This window comes from Aedes aegypti, chromosome 1 (genome assembly GCF_002204515.2).
Source record: "Aedes aegypti strain LVP_AGWG chromosome 1, AaegL5.0 Primary Assembly, whole genome shotgun sequence".
Lineage (NCBI taxonomy): Eukaryota > Metazoa > Arthropoda > Insecta > Diptera > Culicidae > Aedes > Aedes aegypti.
This window is the reverse complement of record NC_035107.1, coordinates 181,420,931-181,443,155: the sequence shown is the minus strand read 5'-3', so window position 1 is coordinate 181,443,155 and position 22,225 is coordinate 181,420,931. Positions and strand designations below refer to the sequence as shown.

At 38.5% G+C, this 22,225-nt stretch overlaps 1 protein-coding gene and 1 long non-coding RNA gene across 3 annotated transcripts; one reads left to right on the top strand and one right to left on the bottom strand.

The window, feature by feature from the left end:
• The first annotated feature begins 4,355 nt into the window (after window positions 1-4,355).
• LOC110674567 lies at window positions 4,356-6,413 on the top strand. Its single transcript, XM_021838697.1, has 2 exons — window positions 4,356-4,835; window positions 5,350-6,413. The coding sequence occupies exons 1-2, from the start codon at window positions 4,497-4,499 to the stop codon at window positions 5,788-5,790; spliced, it is 780 nt and encodes a 259-aa protein (XP_021694389.1). The 5' UTR covers window positions 4,356-4,496; the 3' UTR covers window positions 5,791-6,413.
• A 3,077-nt stretch (window positions 6,414-9,490) lies between these two features.
• On the bottom strand, window positions 9,491-10,518 carry LOC5566194. Of its 2 annotated transcripts, XR_002502605.1 has the most exons (3): window positions 10,347-10,518; window positions 9,910-10,088; window positions 9,491-9,848 (listed from the first exon to the last, which is right to left on the bottom strand). It is a non-coding gene; the product is annotated as an uncharacterized LOC5566194 (long non-coding RNA). The 2 variants fall into 2 exon arrangements; XR_002502604.1 differs by lacking the exon at window positions 10,347-10,518 and having other exon boundaries at window positions 9,910-10,340.
• Between the last annotated feature and the right edge of the window lie 11,707 nt (window positions 10,519-22,225).

Below are 22,225 nucleotides of genomic sequence, written 5' to 3'. Positions count from 1 at the left end.
GGTCCTTCCGGGTAATGGTTTTCCGGTAAATGGTTCATTCCGGTAAATGGTTTTCCGGGTAATGGTCTTCCGGTAAATTGCATTCCGGGTAATGGTTTTCCGGGTAATCTCGGAGAACCTAACAAATGTTTTCAATTAGAATATTTTCCTGACAAATGGAAAAATGCTAAGGTTGTTCCAATTTTAAAACCAGACAAAAATCCTGCAGAAGCTTCTAGCTATCGTCCAATCAGTTTGCTTTCCTCCGTCAGTAAACTTTTTGAAAAGGTTATTTTGAACAGAATGATGGTCTACATCAATGAAAACTCAATTTTTGCCAATGAACAGTTCGGATTCCGCTTTAGGTTACTTATCACTTTTAGGTCACTTATCACTGGTACGCCGCGATCACTGGTACGCCGCGGTACAACGTGGTTTTGCGAACCTCGCTGTTCTTAATTGAATCGCGACGAACTTGACTTAACTTGCTGACGTCTGTCAGTTGGGTCGCTTAAGGGTTCTTCAATTAGTGGTCGATGGCCAAATTTGGACACGTCCAATTGGGTCGAGCTAATGTATCAGAATCGTCACGTTTATTGCAGTTCAAAGGTTTTATCAGGGATTGAATCCTGAGAAAATTGAGAGAATCTCTCACGTATCGCTCTCTGTAACTATCATAACATGCTGCACATTATGAGAGACTGTTTATCGTATACTGCTACAAGTTTGATCAGATTGGGGGGATAGTAGTGCATGATAAAACCTCTCTAAACATGCTCCAAGCCTGGGGGACACTGTTGTTATTGGAAGTTCGTGGATTGTTTATCGTGCCAGTAAAGAATAACACCTATCCCCAACGGTAAACAAGCGAGAAAAATGGATTTTATCATCGCTCTCTCGTTGGGGCTCTCGCTCGCTGCTTCCATTTATCAGACTTGTTACACCTTGCGATACAATGACGATCGTGGACCGCAACAGATGGGATGTTTTTCTTTGCTTGCTTTGATCGTGCTTCATTCTCAAATGAGAGCGAATTCTGCAACGCCTGGTTTTTATACATTTTCAAGGTCTGGAACAGTTTGCTAAAGTGTGTATGATAGAAAGAGTAATTTGTTGCATAGGTGAGACAACTGGATTGACAATGTGACCAAAAAGTTCATCTTTGCATGCTAAGCAATATCGGTTATTTGTCGCGATCACTTTGGCTTGGTTTGTTATTTGACTCCTACGAGTTGCCCGCAACCAGCTCCGGACCTCACCGAGGGAGGTAAGGTGAGCCGATAGAACGATGCACCTCGGTGGTTAATGACTTCCATATGTGCCGTTTGTGATTGCATAATTGCCTGGTCATTGCTTTGGTGCTAGGATGGTTGGTGTGTGTTATTTTACAACATGGGTTTTATTTTGGGTTATGGATCCAACTGGTATGCTACACCGCCATGGACACCCAACCACTCATCAATTTTTACGTGTAATAAATTTGATACGTTCCAACAAATCAGTAGGTTATTCAATTGGTCTTGCTCATCTAGACATAGAAAAAGCATTCGCATAAAGGTTTGATCGTAAACTTAAAAAACTTTAACTGTCCAACATACATTGTTAGAATATTTCAAAGTTATCTGTCAAATCGTACACTTCAGGTTAATTATCTGAAAGACTACCTGTAAGAGCTTGTGTTCCCCAAGGCAGCATTTTGGGACCAATATTATACAATATTTTCACATCTGACTTACCTGAGTTACCTCAGGGATGCCAGAAATCCTTGTTTGCGGATGACACAGGCCTCTCCGCCAAAGGTCGAAGCCTGCGTGTCATCTGTAGTCGATTGCAAAAAAGTTTGGAAATTTTTTCTTCATACTTGCAAAAATGGAAGATTTCTCCTAATGCTTCCAAAACTTAACAAATAATATTCCCACATAAACCAAATGCTCTTTATTTAAAACCTTCAAGTAGACATGTTGTCACGATGAGAGAGTTCCAATAAATTATTCAGATGAGGGGCCCAGATAGCCGTAGCGGTAAACGCGCAGCTATTCAACAAGACCAAGCTGAGGGTTGTGGGTTCGAATCCCACCGGTCGAGGATCTTTTCGGGCTGGAAATTTTCTCGACTTCCCAGGGCATAGAGTATCTTCGTACCTGCCACACGATATACACATGCAAAATGGTCATTGGCATAGTAAGCTCTCAGTTAATAACTGTGAAAGTGCTCATAGAACACTAAGCTGAGAAGCAGGCTCTGTCCCAGTGGGGACGTAACGCCAGAAAGAAGAAGATGAAGTTAAGTATCTAGGGCTAGCTAAGAATTTAACTTTCAAAAATCACATTGAGGGCATTCAAGCCAAATGTAATAAATATGTAAAATGTCTTTATCCTCTTATTAATAGAAAATCAAAACTTTGTCTTAAGAACAAGCTTATGATATTCAAATAAATTTTCAGGCCAGCCATGTTGTATGCTGAACCAATATGGACTAGCTGTTGTTACACCTTCCAGAAAGAAAGCTCTGCAAAGAATTCAAAATAAAATTTTGAAAATGATTGTAAGGCTTCCTCACTGGTATAGTAACAATGAGTTACATAGAATATCCAATGTTGAAACATTGGAACAAATGTCAAATAAAATCATTAATAATTTCAGGCAAAAATCGTTGCAATCTTCTATTGCCACGACTAATGCGTTATATATTTAGGTTAAGTTAGATTAAGTAAATTGAAAACGTTATTTTTTTCTCTTATAAGCAGGTGAAATCAACTCACCTGTAATAAATCTGAACTGCTACGGCAAATGAAATGTAATATGTTGTTAAAAAAATGTTAATAAAATTTTAAATTTGCTTTACCAAATTAGGATGATAGTGTTGTCTAAGAACACAGAACACCTAGATATAAGAAATGAATGTAATGTTTAGAATGATACTAATAAAGAAAATAAAAAAAAACTTTGTGTCGTATGAAAATGTTTGACTTTTTGAACAGCTAAAGAGCTTCGGTGGTGAACACATTACTTTTCTGTTTTTCGTTGGTGGGTCGCGAGGAATGTGCCTGGTAGCTAGGTGAGTCGTGTTCCAACAAAGTTTGGGAACCTATGTTCTATATAAATAAAAAACGAATGGTGTTTGTAGTGGAAGGGGTGGTAATATGAACACCTTAAAAAATCATATTGTTTCTAATAGAAAAACGAGAAATTTGTATAGTTCTATCGCACAACATCAATAATAGGGATGTAATCTATAGCAGCGACATGGATTCAGACTAAAATAGCTAAATTTTTACATTTTTTCATCGCTATCAAAAAGCGAGGCAAATGTTCATTTTACCTGCACTATGTGGGTAAAATGAACAGCGGTTGGTGGTAAAACGAACACCATGCAATAAACGTGAGCAAAACAAATATTTCTCTAAATTTTCATTGCCCCACCGAAAATACATCCATTAAATATTGTAACCCATTCAAAAAGAATTCTGAAGGTATCAGATTTGACACCATATCATAACACATCACCTCACTGAAAAACCTCAAGTCTTCCGAGCTAAAACTTACGTCGGTCCTAATTTTCAAACGTGGTTCTCTAAAATCTTAGTTTACGTTGATATTTTCACTTCAATTGACATACGTATCAACTCGAACACTCAGATTTATGCTCTAAATCGTCCGTGCGTGATAAAAATTAATCGAAATTTGTTTTTTCTCGGTTAAAGGCACGGTGTTCATTTTACCACCCCTGTTCATTTTACCACCACTTCCCCTATGTCACGTAATGGCTCAGGAATAGGTCGACAGACTTTCATGACTTTTTCAAATTTAAAATCTTGAAGGGCTGTGACGTGTTTGTGCGTAGAATAAGTTTTGGTCGCGATTTTTTTGGTCCGGAATAGTTGCAAAAATTGGAGAAAACTAATGTGTCATTTTGTATGGGATATCGCATGTCATTTTTCAACAGCCTACTTGATGGCAAAACGAAGTTTGTCGGGACAACTAGTTATAATTAAGGTGCAAGAGAAAATGGCAAAATAGTCAGAACTGAAAAAGCAGTTTTCTCCTTTTAAAACAACAAATTGATAAAAATAAAAACACACAACCTTTTTATTTGGCAAATAAAAGAGCCTGATGTTTTTATTTTCTTTGATTTGTCTATTCAAAAAGAGAAAACTGCTTTTTCAGTTTTGACTTTTGCATCATTTTTACTTAAGCCTTAAAAATACACTGTCGATCATCATACTAGCTGCACCAAACAATTTTCGAACAGCATGATGGATAGAACGGAAGTGATCCAGAAAGTGAAAATGAAATCATAAAAGCGTGAAATATTTCTCCACTGACCAGCGATTATCATCACTATCGTTGTACTATGGGCATTTTTTATATATCCATTAGCGAGCAACCATTCTGTGCTCGTATTGCGTGGTGTTAAAAGTAATCTACAAATAGAAAGTGAATATTAGATTCCATGCGCCAAGTTCCCGAACAGAGTATCAGTCGTGTGTTAGATTCTGCTAAAAGTGCATCATAAAAATGAATCCGTCAGTGCAACGTACATTTTTAAGCTTAATTGCACTAAGTGTAGCTTCTTGGATAATAGCTGGGCAAGTAACTCAAGCTTTCAAGCTGATTCAACCATGGTCCGAGGAAAAGCCTGTATGCAGTAACAACAACCATAAATTACTATCCCTGTTCAACTTACTGTGCAATGCTACTCAAACGACATCGATTGCAACCAGAGATGCCTGTTACGGTTGCTTCTTTCGAGCGGGAGTCCTTCCAGCCGGGCAGACGCAACTAACGGCGGTTAGTCAATGTGCTACAATTTATCTCATGAACAGCAATTACGCATTGTGTGCTACGAGCTTAGCGGTAAGTTCTTATTAGTTCTTATTATGCTATTTTTACAAATCAATCTAATAGTTTTTTTTTATTATTCCGTAGAGTAAAGGGTGGCAAATTTTTTTGTTTTTTAAGATTTCTCAAAATCAGTTCTGATTATTTGTCATTGGTATTTTGATACAGATGTATCATCATATAGATAAGTTTCATTATAACAGCAAGTAACGTAATTGTTCAATGTTTCGTATACTTGGAGCAGATTTTCCCGAAATCACAAAAAAAAACCTTGGTGTTTTTGAACACAGACCAGATGATCGTTAGAAAATATTTCAAATTATTACAGTTCTTTACATTTTCGTTTCTATCCATTTTTTGCTTTATACTTGTAGTTTTAAAATCACTTGCAAGTACATTTTACTAAAGTCTCATTTTTTTTATTTTCTGTTCGCTACAAGCCCTGAATCATGGAATAGTATGTTTTCCCAAATACGATTTGTAATGGTGATCGCAATCTAATGAATATCTTCTAATCATTCTTCCACAGGCTATTGTAACCGGAATGCGTCCAACTTCAGCACCCGCCATAGGAACAAACTGTTATACCGGATACTGCGAGTTTGTGCAGTGTGTCCGCCGTGTGAATGCTAACTCCCTCATCAATCAATGCATTTTGCAAACGCTTGCCAACAAGGATCTCAACGTTCAATCTCAACGAGTTGGTTTCTACATAAATGCAACATCATGCATCCTGGCAAGAACACGGTGCGATACTTACAATCCGATCACCGGTGAGCTTCAAACCCCGTACGGGCCCAGTATGCCCCTTGGCGTACGTAATATGGACGTTCTATCAAATGCTCTACAGATTTCACCGATGGGTGACTTACGAATTGTTTCGTTTCCTACGAAAATTATTGCCGCTGATTTATTTTGTTCGAGTCGAACGTTTCTGGACCAGTCCACTTTTGGAGATTCAACATGTTAGTTAGGACTACGTCAAGCCAAAGACTGGATTTCATCATCTTGAATAAAGCTAGCTTATTTTAGTCTTATTTTTAGTTTTAGACATAATCTTTATTACGCCTTTATCAGATATACATTCCGTATCAAAAAAATTAAGTCAAGATTTCAGTGCTAGAATTATGGTATTTTTTGGTGCACGATGCAATTATGTTTCAAATATGTCATTGACATTTTTATTAATTTGCGTACAAAGTATGTTTCATGAATTGTTTTCCAAATAAAAGTTTTATTTATAAAATAGCTCATAAACTTATAAACTTATTAGAATAAATGTTTTTAATGTTTGAAAGGAGTGACCTCAAATTTTTGATCGGTAGTTTATGTGCAACTGGAAAGAAATCAACAATTAGTAAACTTATCCAAGATACCGTTATTTCGGGTGAAATTGATCATTTTTCACTGATCAAAATGACGCAATCGTTGTAATGAAGACGAAAAACGTAAAAACTTTGTCGCAAGCGCTACTATTCGGCGTACCAAACTAAAACTATTTCTCCACGGTGGATATTCTAACTTACCTACAATATAGATTGATATTACAAGTGTAATTTTGTGAAAGCTGTTATGGTTTGCCTACTTGTACACTATTATTATTATTATTATTATTATCTTTATTATCGAGATTTTCAGCCATAGGCTAGTTCATCTCCTACTACTTGTACACTAAACATGCAATAAAACTGCTGTATTTCGATAAACAACTTCAATTTCATTATCCATTTTGCACTTTTTTTTTAAGGAATTCGTAGGACGAAGACGTACCGAGCGAAATCTGATTAGCGATGGACTGAGCCACGCCACTCTATGACTCAGGGCCCTATTTAATAAGTCGAGTCGATCAAAATAGCTCGACTGGAGTCACTGTCGACCAAAACATTCGCTCGACACAGCTCTGTCACTCGAGTTTTTCTACAGTTACCACTCTGTGTGACTGGATTACTATGGCAGTCGACGGGTGACATCTGAAAAATGCCTGCTTACTATGATCGACGGTGATTACAGACGAGTCATATGAATCAGCTCGATTTACAAAATAGACCTCTTACTTTACCGGGCACCTAATTACTCTATGGAAAACCTTCGCGAACCTTCACTGGAGGATTTCATTAAAAACATCTATAATTCACGAAATTTTATGGAATTCTCTCAACGACCCGCATATAATTGACAATAGGGGAGATCCCCCAGTGCCGGACAGCACCCAATACCGGACAAAGTCAAAAAATTGAGAAATCATGGTCCAATCAAGATGGTGTATAAGAAGAAAAGAAAGCTATTATGGAGACTAATGTTTACGTAGAATAACACATCCTTAAAATATGCATGCCTTTTTAAAAAAGTAGAAAAGTTTGAAAATCTTAAAAAAATTGTCGTATCGCCTTAATTTTGATCCTATTTAGTAGATATTTTGAACATGAAAAAATACTTTGGATCACGTAAGCATGATCAAACAATCCTAATTTGATAGTATGAATGTATTTTGTACCATAATTGAATTAAATACAGACAAATAACAATTTTGGTTAAGCGACTCCTGTCCCACAGTTTCGGACAGCTTGATTTGTTATATGATGTCTTTGTAATTATTGCACCAGTGTCTCAAAATACATTAATTTTTCATGTATTCCGTCGATCATGGTATCAAACATGCAATAAAATGAAGAAGAATGAACATTCAGAACAACATTGTAAAATGTGCTATTTTTTCATCATATATGAAAGAGGTTTTTGATAGACATCTTGCAAACCAAGAAAATCTCAAATTGTTCTTGTAAATGTTGCAAATGCATTGAATTAACAATTATATACTATTCCTATAGTAAACACATTCGATGATGTTCAAATTTACAGAATACGAGGCATTTCCAGATCGTGTCCGGTATTGGGTGCCACCTTTCAAGATCGATCAATTTGGTACTAAAATACATCATCAAAATGCAATGTCAAAATTCATATTTATATTTTCAAATTTATTTTTGTACACTATAAAAATGATAATATTTATCATAAATGGGTAACACGAGCACATTAAACCAACATTTTTAGAATTATGAATTTAGTGGCTTAAGTGTCCGGTACTGGGGGATCTCCCCCTATATAGAATTTCGAATTCCAACGGCAGAATTTTATTTGATGAGTGCTCTTCAGGATATTTCTCAATTCAATACCCTGATAGCCCTACATGTTTTTCCTCTTCTAGAAATCCATCTACGATTGATTTGGTCTTAAGCGACTCTTGTCATCTTTGTAACCAACTGATTACTCAAGCTGATTTAGATTCTGATCATGTCCCTGTTACATTTCAAATATCCCATGAAGCGATTTTCAATCCTATCAGCTCCACCTTTAATTATTTTCGAGCCGATTGGAATATATATGAAACATTTATTGACTCTAATCTTGATGTTGATATTCCCTTACAAATAAAACTTGATATTGACAATGCTCTTGAAACTTTAACAAATTCCATTGTTGACGCCAGGAGCATTGCAATTCCAACATGTGAAGTAAAATTTGAATCCGTGATTATAGACGATGCTCTTAAACTTTTGATCAGTCTTAAAAACGTGAGGAGAAGGCAATTTCAACGCACTCGCGATCCTGCTATGAAAATTATATGGCAAGATTTGCAGAAAGAAATCAAGAAACGTTTTTTACAATTAAGAAACAAAAATTTTGAAAATAAGATTTCTCAATCGGACCCTGGCTCTAAGCCCTTATGGAAATTATCTAAAATCTTGAAAAAATCTCAGAAGCCAATACCGGCATTGAAAGAGGAAAACAAATTATTACTAACTAATTGCGAAAAAGCTCAAAAACTTGCTATGCAGTTTGAAAGTGCGCACAATTTTAATTTAGGACTTACCAGTCCAATTGAAAATCAAGTTATTCAGGACTTCGAAAATATTCTCAATCAAGAGAACGTTTTCGAAAATGCCTGGGAGACTGATTTGGAAGAAGTGAGAACTATTATTAAAAAAATCAAAAACATGAAAGCTCCTGGCGATGATGGAAATTTCTACATCCCCACCAAGAAACTTCCAGAGAGTAGCTTATAATTTTTAGTTGATATATTTAACAAATGTTTTCAATTAACAAATTTTCCTGACAAATGGAAAAATGCTAAGGTTGTTCAAATTTTAAAACCAGACAAAAATCCGGCAGAAGCTTCTAGCTATCGTCCAATCAGTTTGCTATCCTCCATCAGTAAACTTTTCGAAAAGGTTATTTTGAACAGAATGATGGCCCACATCAACGAAAATTCAATTTTTGCCAATTATTCAGTTCGGATTCCGCAATGGACATTCGACCACTCATCAACTTCTATTGTCACGATTAATGCGTTATATGTTTAGGTTAAGTTAGGTTGAGTAAATTGAAAACTTTTTTTTTTTCTCTTATAAGCAGGTGAAATCAACTCACCTGTAAAAAATATTAACTGCTACGGCAAATGAAATGTAATATGTTGTTATCAAAATGTTCATAAAATCTTAAATTTGTTTTACCAAATTAGGATGATAGTGTTGTTGTTGAGAACACCTAGATATAAGAAATGAATGTAATGTTTAGAATGATACTAATAAAGAAATAAAAAAAAATGAATATTCGTTCCGCAGGTTTTTCGATATTAAGAAATGTAAAAACTTCCGTGATACCCTATATTTAATTAAGTTAATCAATTCACATATTGTTTTTATTTATTTGTACTAACAAATGTTTTTACAGAAACACAGTTTTAATTCAATTGACGGCTACAAGGCCAACAAAGAGAGAAGCTTTTGAAATCATTTGGCTGTATAGAGTTTGCTAAGGAAGAACTATTATTAATACACATTTTTGTTTCCACGTAATCATTTTCCTCATTCGTAAAATTGTTGCAATCTTGTAGCAGTGCCTTGGAAAAATCTCGATAAGCCGCCTCCACAAGTTTGAGCATGGTGCTATAGATTGTCGGGTTAAGCTTTCCAAGCCACACACGAACTTCCGATTGCATAATCGTTTCATCATCAGCATCAGGTCCTTGAATAAAAATTAAAAATTAATTACTCTCCGTTTTCAATCAATAATGGCTTTGACTTACCTAATGCAATGCGGGCTACTAAAGCATCAGTAAAGTTATCTGAAAAATAAAGGGCACCACATGGATTGTCACCTTTCATAACATTCCCTAATGATTCCAAATCTGAATAAAAGGTTTTCACTACCGACGAATTAATATAGCTGATGTAGCGGCACGATAAATTCGAAAGGCTGCAGCCGCTGGAAAAAACACAACTTTCGTTAGGGCTATCTAGTTCGTCGTTCAATATAGCAATCCGCAAGTTCATCAGATCACATCCTTTAACCAATTTCAATGCAAAGAGTGCTGTGGCAACGAATATGAACCTGCTCATGTTCATGCTTTATTTAGACTGAATAAAATATTTTCCCAGCGGTTTTACGACTGATTGTGCTGGATTGAGTTGAACCAAATGATGCATTCATTGAACAACAGACGTGAAGAAGTCAAATGCATACCACAGACCAAAACCTATGAATTGTTATGGCACTGTTTACAGCAATATGTGTTCGAAGAAAACTATATTCAATAACTATTTTTAGAGAATTATATTTGAAGAAATGATAAACACGGACCAGCGAAATCGACACGCGTGTAACAACAAAGCAACTGATATATGACGATGCTTGAACACATATCTGTTGCGTTGACATGTAATTGTAAAGGGTCAAACACAATGCAACGTCATTACGGCAAGAACGGCAACACCGATTTGAATGACATTTCAATGTTTTGATCAATGTCGACTCAATCAGTTTCAACATGGATCTAACAAGTAGAGTGTAGATCAAAATGGGCTTGCCGTTTTGCCGTTGTACCGTGGGGCTTGTGTTTGTGGCTTAATACATGTACTTGTGTTGCTTACGATTTAGTAATTCGCGCTTTACATTCTGACGAAAACGATAAATCGAAACATCAAACAAACAGATAAATGGAGGAAAACATTTCCTTACAATTAGGTACTCTAAATGGATACTGCCTAAAACAAAGGTATAATTTGTAATCAATACAGCCATCGATGAAATTCTGCTAAGTGACAGGTCTGTTTGTCTAAGCAGTTGCAAGAATCAGGTCAGAGATGCTTGCAAATAATAACATTCTGAATGAAAAAAAAAGCTTGCAATGCAACTTATGGCATTTTTATTTAGTTATTTTGCATTTTCTTATCAAATGGCGAAGTTAACACCATCGATCTATTCTCCAGCAATATAACGAGCGTAAATTATTTTTTAAATTAAAAAAATTCGCATACAATACCTGGAATTGATTTCAACTTACTAATCACATGATTCTCTTTCGCAAAGTGCACCTCTTTTGGAAGAATTAGATACCCATCTATGTACAACGTTTTCTATTGTATATACAATACCAAGGCGAGCGCGAATTATTTATTAGATTTTGAAACACCACACACTGCTCACAAACGACATGCTGGACAAGATTTGCATAGTGTGTGGTTCCCAATGGGCTGTGACGCTCTCAAACGACCGGTTACGGTACACACACAATTTTCAAAACAGTTACACCTCTTCTCGGTGAGAAACGAACTCACGATTCCCAATTCGCTAGATAGGACGCGTTACTGCTAACCCACGAGAGGAGGACCTATGAACGCAGAAGTTGACTTGATTTAAACTCCATAACCACGTGGTTCTTGATAACCGCATTCAGAGGTCGCGGAAGGACAGCAACATGGTGCTGTGGATTAGCCATTATGGTGATTTTTTTTGACGTAGGACTACGTCTTTGTTTTCTATATTGGGGTGCACTTTAAAAGTACAGAAATCAGACATGCAACGAAATTAGGGGAGATTTTGAACTCAGTTGTTTATGTACCAATTATTATGATTTTAGAATCATTCGATCAGAAATGTATCTACGCATCGTTAGTAATATTTTTGATAAGTGAATTTTGTTGTTAAACTATTGAAACTTTGATAAAACTTGACCCCTTTCTCATCCAACCAATCACGTTCGAGCATTTTTCGACGTTATCGCTTCCCACTATAAAAGTAAACGGGTCCCTGCTTCTTCCCTCAGTCTTCTTTTTGCAGTCGGACTGTGAACACGGTCGGGCGAGTCATTCTCGCTTTGCATTTGCACCCGCGTCACATTTCATTTTGTGTCGTCGGAAGAGGAAGACACAATATTGATTTGCGGCGGCGATGAAGATGGCTTGGGCGCTTCTCCGAGCGGTGAACTACTGCCGCTCAGAGAAGCGCCCAAGCCATCGTCATCGCCGCCGCAAATTTATCCGCGCTCCCAGAGCCCGTTAGGAACCAGATACCAGAAGCCCCCAGAGTTGCTGATCCGAGGAGCTGCTGCTAATCGAGCGTCGGACTTGTGAAATCGCTCAACATTTCAAGAGTGAGCATCGCACAGTATTTCGATCGGCCGAAATAGTGAACTTAATTCTGTAGCATCTTAAAAACGTGATTTTTTCGAAATGGTGTCTTCGGACGAAAATTTTCTAAAATTATAGCGCATATATTGACTGTAAATGTTAGTTCCGCAACTTTGCCACGGGCGGCGCTGCGAAACTATTTTTTTAGAAATGACGATCTTTAAATATGATGTCTTCGACAAAGTTGTAGATAATTCAAATAGAAACAACTTTGCCAAAGACACCTAGTGTGAATTCCGCCGCATTTCCAAAATACGGGAGTATTTTATGAACGACCCCCTAAAACTAGTTTTTCTCGTATATTTTGAAAATGCGAATTCTCCGGTAGCAACAATGTTCTACAAAATTATGTAAACAGTAAAAATAAATCATTCTCTAAAAGACACTAGGTTTCTAAAGATCAAGGAAAAGCAGTTATATCCATTTAAGTGCAAAAATCAGTCATTTTTGGGGTCCGTGTAATTATTCGGGTGGCAGGTGGTGGCAGATGAAACCTAGTGGGATTCATAATACATCATTAGTAGTTGTAAATGTCGATAGTGTCATTAGTATCCACGAGTATCTATTTTACTTAGAGGAAGTTTCATCAATGACTCTTATTACCCTTTAGTACTTAGTTATATGATGGGTAGAGGGCTATGTGGCTCCATACTTCTTCTTGACACATTCTTCATCATTACGCACAACCAATAGGTTCCAAATACATTTTTGAAGAAAGTTCTCAATCTCGAGAAATGACGCTTTACGAAATGACTCGCCTTACAACTATTTTTCACTTGAGATTTTTGCGTTTTTTCAGTAGAAGCATTAGCCGTAGAAGGCTAATGTCGCGACTGTTCGTGTGAAAAACATCTAGTTTGTCACGCTCTGACAGCTTGAGTACCGGGTCTTTAAGTGTCAAATCAATTTTTTCGACCAAAATAAAACATTCTCTACAACATGACACTAAACAAGCAGACAAAAACCTCAACAGTAAGTAATAATAAAATAATTCTATTTTGTGATAACAGCGCCACTAGCGTTCTACTACTTATATTTCTATTGTTTTTTCGTACATCCCAAGTAACCAAATAGTACTTTAATTCGCTCTGCGTGCTAACATTATACAGCTGACACGCTTAGTTGGTCGAATAATAGCACTATATAACCAAAAAGATGAATTTGCATGCTAGTGTTTACTTGAGATAGACACTATGTCACGTGCAAGCACGATGCGGTGAATGGCAAATAAAGTGATGTATCAAATTCAAAGGAGCCCAGATAGCCGTAGCGGTAAACGCGCAGCTATTCAACAAGACCAAGCTGAGGGTCGTGGGTTCGAATCCCACCAGTCGAGGATCTTTTCGGGTTTGAAATTATCTCGACTTCCCAGGGCATAGAGTATCTTCGTTCCTGCCACACGATATACACATGCAAAAAATGGTCATTGGCATAGTAAGCTCTCAGTTAATTACTGTGGAAGTGCTGAGAAGCAGACTCTGTCCCAGTGGGGACGTAACGCCAGAAAGAAGAGGAAGAAGATCAAATTCAAATCCAAATATCAGGCAAGAGCCTCAATATCGGATCAATTTGTAAATGAGTGTTGCAACCAAGAATTACGTTAACATTTAAACACTGATTTGATTCACAGAATAATGATTCAATGATTTAGTCTTTTCTCAACAGAATGTTTCACCAAATTCGCATAGCTTGCACTTGCTATAGTGTCTATGTACGAAAAATAGCTAAAACTGCAAGCGAAAAATAGTTGCATGGCGAGTAATTTCGTAAAGCGTCGTTTCTCGAGATTGAGAACTTTCTTCAAAAATGTATTTGGAACCTATTGGTTGTGCGTAATGATGAAGAATGTGTCAAGAAGAAGAAAAAGAAGAAGTATGGAGCCACATAGCCCTCTACCCATCATATAACTAAGTACTAAAGGGTAATAAGAGTCATTGATGAAACTTCCTCTAAGTAAAAGGGATACTCGTGGATACTAATGACACTATCGACATTTACAACTACTAATGATGTATTATGAATCCCACTAGGTTTCATCTGCCACCACCTGCCACCCGAATAATTACACGGACCCCAAAAATGACTGATTTTTGCACTTAAATGGATATAACTGCTTTTCCTTGATCTTTAGAAACCTAGTGTCTTCTAGAGAATGATTCATTTTTACTGTTTACATAATTTTGTAGAACATTGTTGCTACCGGAAAATTCGCATTTTCAAAATATACGAGAAAAACTAGTTTTAGGGGGTCGTTCATAAAATACTCCCGTATTTTGGAAATGCGGCTGAATACACACTAGGTGTCTTTGGCAAAGTTGTTTGTATTTGAATTATCTACAACTTTGCCGAAGACATCATATTTAAAGATCGTCATTTCTAAAAAAATAGTTTCGCAGCGCCGCCCGTGGCAAAGTTGCGGACTAACATTTACAGTCAATACCGTTTTGATTCATATTACGGACACTTGAGGACTAAGGGAAATATAACCCAGTATAGAGCATACAAAATAAATCATTCTGTATGATTCCTTAGCGCTATCGAGCGTCGGAAGCCCTTTACTTTCGAACGGTGGGTGAAGAATACGCTTCTGCAACTTCAATAATTTTAAATAAATGAAAATGTGTGGCCTTTTCATGATTCTTATTCCGGACGCTTCCTCACTTTTGCCTCATATTCCAGACACTTTGAATCGAATTCCGGACAGCTCTTGATAATCATTAATGGAACAGTCAAATCATCAATCGAAATCGTTAAACCACTAAAGAGACATCTAAGGTAGTTGGGCATTATAAATTTTCAAAGATATTTATGGAAAAAGTTTACTAAATCGATCCTTGAAATTGAGAACTTTTGAACAGCAAAAATTGAAACATTTCGCGTGAAATGTTTCCCATACAAAGTAGAGTGTCCGGAATTTGAAGCTGTCCGTAATATGAATCAAAACGGTATATGCGCTATAATTTTAGAAAATTTTCGTCCGAAGACACCATTTCGAAAAAGTCACGTTAAAAGGTGCTACAGAATTAAGTTCACGATTTCGGCCGATCGAAATACTGTGCATTGTTTCCAGATTTCGACTTGTGACAGGGGATCCACTACCCGTTGCTGCTGTGCGCCATCCACGTCACTAAACATTCTGCTGATTCGTCGTATAAGCAAATAACTTGCTCAATTTATACATTTGTGTTGAGGATTTCCCGTTCGACCATGGCAATCAACTGATAACATCCCGTAGTGCTATTTATCTGTGACCACATCGAGGCTTAAGGTGAAACAGTTTGGAATCAACTTCTAAGATTGCACTAAAACTTCAAAGGCACAAATCTCGCGAAGAAAGCATCCCACAACAGTGCACTTTTTATTTTGGCTTTGTGCACTAGCAGAAAGCTTAAAATAAGAAGATCAGGAACATTTGCCAACTATTTCTCCTGTTAGGACCACGATGGTTAATTTAACTGAATTTGAAGTCGTTCTTGTTGCTCGTTTTGACTTCATACTGTTTTCAGTGTTCAAAACTTTCGTAAATATTTATGCATATAACGAATTGCAGCCAAGTGTACGTTTAATCATGTCCCAAATATACATTATCTTTATCCGATTAATTCGTCATATTTATCTATGAAAATGTGAAATTTCACTTCAAGTTGTATGATCATTTTAAAATTATATTAATAACCTCCTATGAAATATGTGGTAGAATTGGAAAGAACAGTAGTGATTGAGGCTTGTTCAGCATGCTGAACTAAAATCTAAGTAATTCTAATTAAAGAATATTTAACAGCAATGTGTCTATATAGTTATTTGAGGATTATAATGGAATAGCGGATTTGGATATAGCGAAAATGAAATGAAACCGAATCCGGCGAAGGAAACATGTTTTAAACCCTTAGATTAGCAGATGATGCTCCTCCCTTTCGTGCTCTTCTCTTTCTAGTCGAGCAATCTGGGAAATGGGTATGTGCCAATATTGAGTTGGGCTTAGAATTACTTGAAAATTGCGGAATATGATAATGCGTGAGAAAATGGTCGAACATGAATTGTTGGAAGGGTTGACATTCCCTAAACATTGAATACTTAACTTTTTTTAAGGCACTATGTGCTTGTAGCCACTACTGTGCCGGAATCAGTTGATCTGCTTCTTTACCGATACAGATCTATTTTTAACTTATCTATATTTACATCTACTTTCACTCTCTCCTACTCTTTTACTCTCACACCGAGCAGGTAGGAGAGAGCTCTTGCTGTTAGTGAGGCTAGCTGCCTGCGAAGAGGGTTAGTTTGTCTCAGTCACCATCTGATACTGACGGATGATGGATGTGCTCCCCAAAGCACAGTCCTCCGAGAGGCGTCTTCTGGTGGCTGGACGGGTTTTTTTTTGTGGAGGGGCTGCGAATCGAACCCATGTACTTAACTATTGATAATCATTAAATTTCTTTATTATGAAGGTAAATTTCTAATCCATGGGAGCCAAAATTATTACAATGGATCGATGAGAATTGGTTTCAAAAGCGTTTGAAATATTTCGCAATTTTGTGACATGTGACTAATTTTGTAATCAAAATATTCCCTCAAAATATAGGAAATCAAAGACGATGTTGGAAATGTCACTCTATTTTCAAATCGTCGTGAAATATTGAGCATTCTCTTCCCGATGGAACTGCAGCAGCGTCCACGGATACATTCTCAAATTGTCGTGTCATCAATTATTCATGATAAATGAGATATTGTACGAAGCTGTGAGATTTATTGAGGAATATGAAATGTTATAAAGTCGGAAATATTACTCTTCTAAACTCTTTTTCACACATTTGACGACCCTGAAAAGGCCGATGGCTTTGTTAACTTCGATGTTGTCACAGATAAATAGCACTGCGGGATGTTATCAGTTGATTGTCATGGTCTTAGGGGGAATCCTCAACTCGAATGTATACATTTAAGCAAGTTATTTGCTTATACGATGAATTAGATGAATGTAGCGTGGCACACAACAGCAACGGGTAGTGGATCACCGGATCTTGACTGAACCACCGATGCTTCAGCGACTCATGAGTTTATCACGAGTCGGAATCTGGAAGCGCGGGTCAATCTAGGGCCATTACACAAACCAGATGCTGATCAACAGCTCAGCAGGCTTCTGGTTGCGAGGTACTCCTCGCTAAGCAGGTCCGGAGGAGCTCTTACCAGCTCGAAAGCGAAAATGGAATGAAACCGAATCTGGCGAAGGAAGCATGCTTTAAACCCTTAGATTAGCAGATGATGCTCCTCCCTTTCGTGCTCTTCTCTTTCTAGTCGACCAATCTGGAAAATAGATTGAATTACTTGAAAATTGCAGAAAATTATAATGCGTGAGAAATTAGTCGAACATGAATAGTTGGAATGGTTGACATTTACTAAATATTTATTAGTTAGCTATTGATAATTAATATTTTGCTTTAGTATAAAGGTGAATTTCTGATTCATGGGTGCCAAAATGATAAAAATTGTTCAATGAGAATTTCTTTTCAAAAGCATTCTAAATATGTCGCAATTTTGTTACATGTGATAATTTTCGTAATCGAAGTTTTCACATAGAATATGGAAAATCAAAGACGCTGTTGGAAATGCCACTCTATTTTACAATCGTTGTGAAATGTTGAGCTCTCACCCGATGACACAGCAGCAGCGTCCGCGAATTCAGTCACAAATTGTCGTGTCATCAATTAATTATTCATGACGAATTTAATTTTGTACGGAGATGTGAGATTGATTGAGGAATATAAGATGTAATAAAGTCGGAAATATTATTCTTTAAACTCTTTTCCACACATTTGATGGCTCTGAAAAGGGCCGATGACTTTTTAAGCTTCGATGCTGTCACAGATAATAGCACTGCAGGATGATACAATGATTTCTTCATATGCATACAAATTATTTACAAAATACGAAATATATCGAGGTACGTTCAATGTGAGTACAGTGGGAATGTAGTTTACATACCTACGAATGATTTTCAAGTGACTTAAGTACATTTAAGTAACAATTATGCAACGTACCTTAATAAGTTTGGCTGAAAGTTCTATATATGGGTGTTTCTTCATATGCATACAAATTATTTACAAAAAACGAAATATATCAAGGTACGTTGAATGTGAGTATATTGGAAATGTAGTTTACAGAACTACAAATGATTTTCGGGTGATTCTAGTAAACTTTACCGCATTATATTCATTCATTTATTTAGTTAACATCTACACAGATAACACTGAATCAACAATTTCACGCCACAATACTCGGTTCGTGGCCGCATCTCTCCATCCTCGGTTCTGCCCCACGCTCGCCAAATCGATACGCACTTGATCCGCCCACCTAGCACGCTGCGCTCCACGCCTTCTTGTACCAACCGGATCCGAAGCGAATACCATCTTTGCAGGGTTGCTGTCCGGCATTCTTGCAACATGCCCTGCCCATCGTATCGTAGCTTTGGCCACCTTCTGGATACTGGGTTCGCCGTAGAGTTGGGCGAGCTCGTGGTTCATCCTTCGCCGCCACACACCGTTCTCCTGCACACCGCCGAAGATCGTCCTTAGCACCCGACGTTCGAAGACTCCAAGTGCTTGCAGGTTCTCCTCGAGCATCGTCCACGTTTCATGCCCGTAGAGGACTACCGGCCTTATGAGCGTTTTGTACATGGTACATTTGGTGCGGGCGTGAATCTTTTTTGACCGCAGCTTCTTCTGGAGGCCATAGTAGGCCCGACTTCCACTGATGATGCGCCTCCGTATTTCACGGCTAACGTTATTGTCAGCCGTCAGCAAGGATCCAAGGTACATGAACTCGTCGACCACCTCGAATGTATCCCCGTCTATCGTAACACTGCTACCTAGGCGAGTCCTGTCGCACTCGGCCCCACCAGTTAGCATGTTCTTTGTCTTGGCCGCATTCACCACCAGTCCAACTTTTGCTGCCTCGCGTTTCAGGCGGGTGTACAGGTCTGCCACCTTTTCAAATGTTCGGTCGACGATGTCCATATCATCCGCGAAGCAAACAAATTGACTGGATCTCGTAAAAATCGTACCCCGGCTGTTAAGCCTGGCTCTCCGCATAACACCTTCTAGCGCAATATTGAACAACAGGCACCTTGTCGTAGTCCCCGGTGGGATCCAAACGAACTGGAGTGTTCGCCTGAAACCTTCACACAATTTTGCACACCTTCCATCGTCGCTCTTATCAGTCTCGTGAGCTTCCCGGGAAAGCTGTTCTCGTCCATGATTTTCCATAGCTCTACGCGGTCGATACTGTCGTATGCCGCCTTGAAATCGATGAAAAGGTGATGCGTTGGGACCTGGTATTCACGACACTTTTGGAGGATTTGCCGTACAGTAAAGATCTGGTCCGTTGTCGATCGGCCGTCAACGAAGCCGGCTTGATAACTTCCCACGAACTCGTTTACTACGGGTGACAGACGACGGAAGATGATCTGGGATATTACTTTGTAGGCCGTATTTGGAATGGTGATCGCTCGAAATTCTCACAATCTAACTTGTCGCTTTTCTTGTAGATGGGGCAGATTACCCCTTCCTTCCACTCCTCCGGTAGCTGTTCTGTTTCCCAGATTGTGCCTATCAGCCGGTGCTGACAAATGGCCAGCCTTTCCGGACCCATCTTTATGAGTTCAGCTCCGATACCATCCTTACCAGCAGCTTTATTGTTCTTGAGCTGGTGAATGGCATCCTTAACCTCCCTCAAAGTGGGGGCTGGTTGGTTTCCATCTTCCGCAGTACTGACGAAAGCATTTCCTCCGTTGTCCCGTCCTTCATTGCCTGTGCTTTCAGCGCCATTCAGGTGCTCGTCGAAGTGCTGCTTCCACCTTTCGATCACCTCACGCTCGTCTGTCAGAATGCTCCCATCCTTATCCCTGCACATCTCGGCTCGCGGCACGAAGTCGTTGCGGGATGCGTTGAGCTTCTGATAGAACCTACGCGTTTCCTGAGACCGGCACAGCTGTTCCATCTCCTCGCACTCCGTCTCCTCCAGGCGGCGTTTTTTCTCCCGAAAGAGGCGGGTCTGCTGTTGCCGTTTCCGTTTATAGTGTTCCACGTTCTGCCGGGTCGCTTGCTCCTTCAAAACCTCCTGGCACTCCTCGTCGAACCAATCGTTTCGTCGACTCCGTCCCACGTACCCGACGTTGCAATCAGCTGCATCGTTGATGGCTGCTTTTACTGTTCTCCAGCAGTCCTCAAGAGGGGCTTCGTCCAGCTCACCCTCTTCCGGTAATGCAGCTTCGAGTTGCTGCGCGTATGCCGCTGCGACATCCGGTTGCTTGAGCCGCTCTAGGTCATACCGGGGCGGCCGTCGGTACCGTACGTTGTTAACGACGGAGAGTTTTGGGCGCAGTTTGACCATCACCAGATAGTGGTCAGAGTCGATGTTAGCGCCACGATAGGTCCTGACGTCGAAAATGTCGGAGAAGTGCTGACCATCAATCAGTACGTGGTCGATTTGCGATTCTGTATGCTGTGGTGATCTCCAGGTGTATCGGTACGGAAGGCTGTGCTGGAAGTAGGTGCTACGAATGGCCATATTCTTGGAGTCGGCAAAATCAATTAGTCGTAGGCCGTTTTCGTTCGTCAGCCGGTGGGCGCTGAACTTTCCAATCGTCGGTCTGAATTCCTCCTCCTGGCCAACCTGAGCGTTGAGATCTCCTATGATGATTTTGACGTCGTGGCTTGGGCAACTGTCGTACTCGCGTTCAAGCTGCGCGTAAAAAGCGTCTTTATCATCATCAGTGCTTCTGGAGTGAGGGCTGTGCACGTTTATTATGCTGAAGTTGAAGAACCGGCCTTTGATCCTCAACTTGCACATTCTCTCATTGATCGGCCACCACGATCACGCGCCTCTGCATATCACCCATCACTATAAAAGCAGTTCCCAGCTCATGTGTATTGCCGCCGCTCTGTTAAATGGTATGGTTACCTGTAAACGTTCGCATTATATTATACTTTCCTATTATATCATAGTTGATACTTATGCATCCGTAAGTATCATATATTTTCTATATGTTACATATTAAACCCGATCACATCACGGCTTATACATTGTTTGTGCTTCTGTGTTTAATGTTGAGTGTTGCATACATCCAGGCAATTATATGAACACATCTTGTAGTATACATTAAGGGGTTTATTCGAAATCTCATTTATAGCGTTATTAGATTACGTTTATTGTCATAAAGTTGTCAAATTTCAACTTAAGTATAAATTTTTTACATGTTTTCGGGCTAAAATTTTACAAGGTATCCGATTCTGTGCAATTATTAGACATATAAAGCGATTTTAAAAAGTTTATATAAAGAAGTATGGAAAATTTTGAGGTACGTTTAAAACCGAAGTTAGATCCGGAAGGTACATCGTTGGTACATGCATTTTCCGAAAAAATCGGAACGGTTTGCTCAGATTTTCAAAATATCGACCATCTATTCAGCAGGATCACCGTTTTTGATGAAAACGTGAAGTACGTTCAAAATCCCGCGAGGTACGCTATGGTACGCAGTTGGTACACTCACGATACGGTATTAGTTTTCATTTGAATCCGTTATTTCTTATTATGTTGATTATGAAAATTCGTCTGATCATAATGGAGTTCCGTTAGAAATATTTCATCAAAACGTTACTTATTAACATAGAAAATTTTGAAATTGATCCTGGTATGTATAGAGAAGAATGTAATCCTACATAAACACAAGGTATTGTCATCTCGATTAAAGCAGAGTCTTCGTAGAGGGAGGTTTTGTTCAAAGCATTTTTTTATTATTTTCTTTTTATGAAAATCCGTTCATCCTATTTTGTGATTTGTCAATTTATTAACGATTGACGGCGTTCGAGAAAAAAATCTCATTTTCTTCACAAGCCTACATATATTTTATATATTTACCACTGCTGATAGCTTCCAATAACA

Excerpts from the sequence above, each read along its gene's own strand:
- LOC110674567 (XM_021838697.1), top strand. The coding sequence starts at position 4,497 with ATGAATCCGTCAGTGCAACGTACATTTTTAAGCTTAATTGCACTAAGT. Across the intron at positions 4,836-5,349 it reads TGTGTGCTACGAGCTTAGCG|GCTATTGTAACCGGAATGCG; the intron begins GTAAGTTCTTAT and ends ATTCTTCCACAG.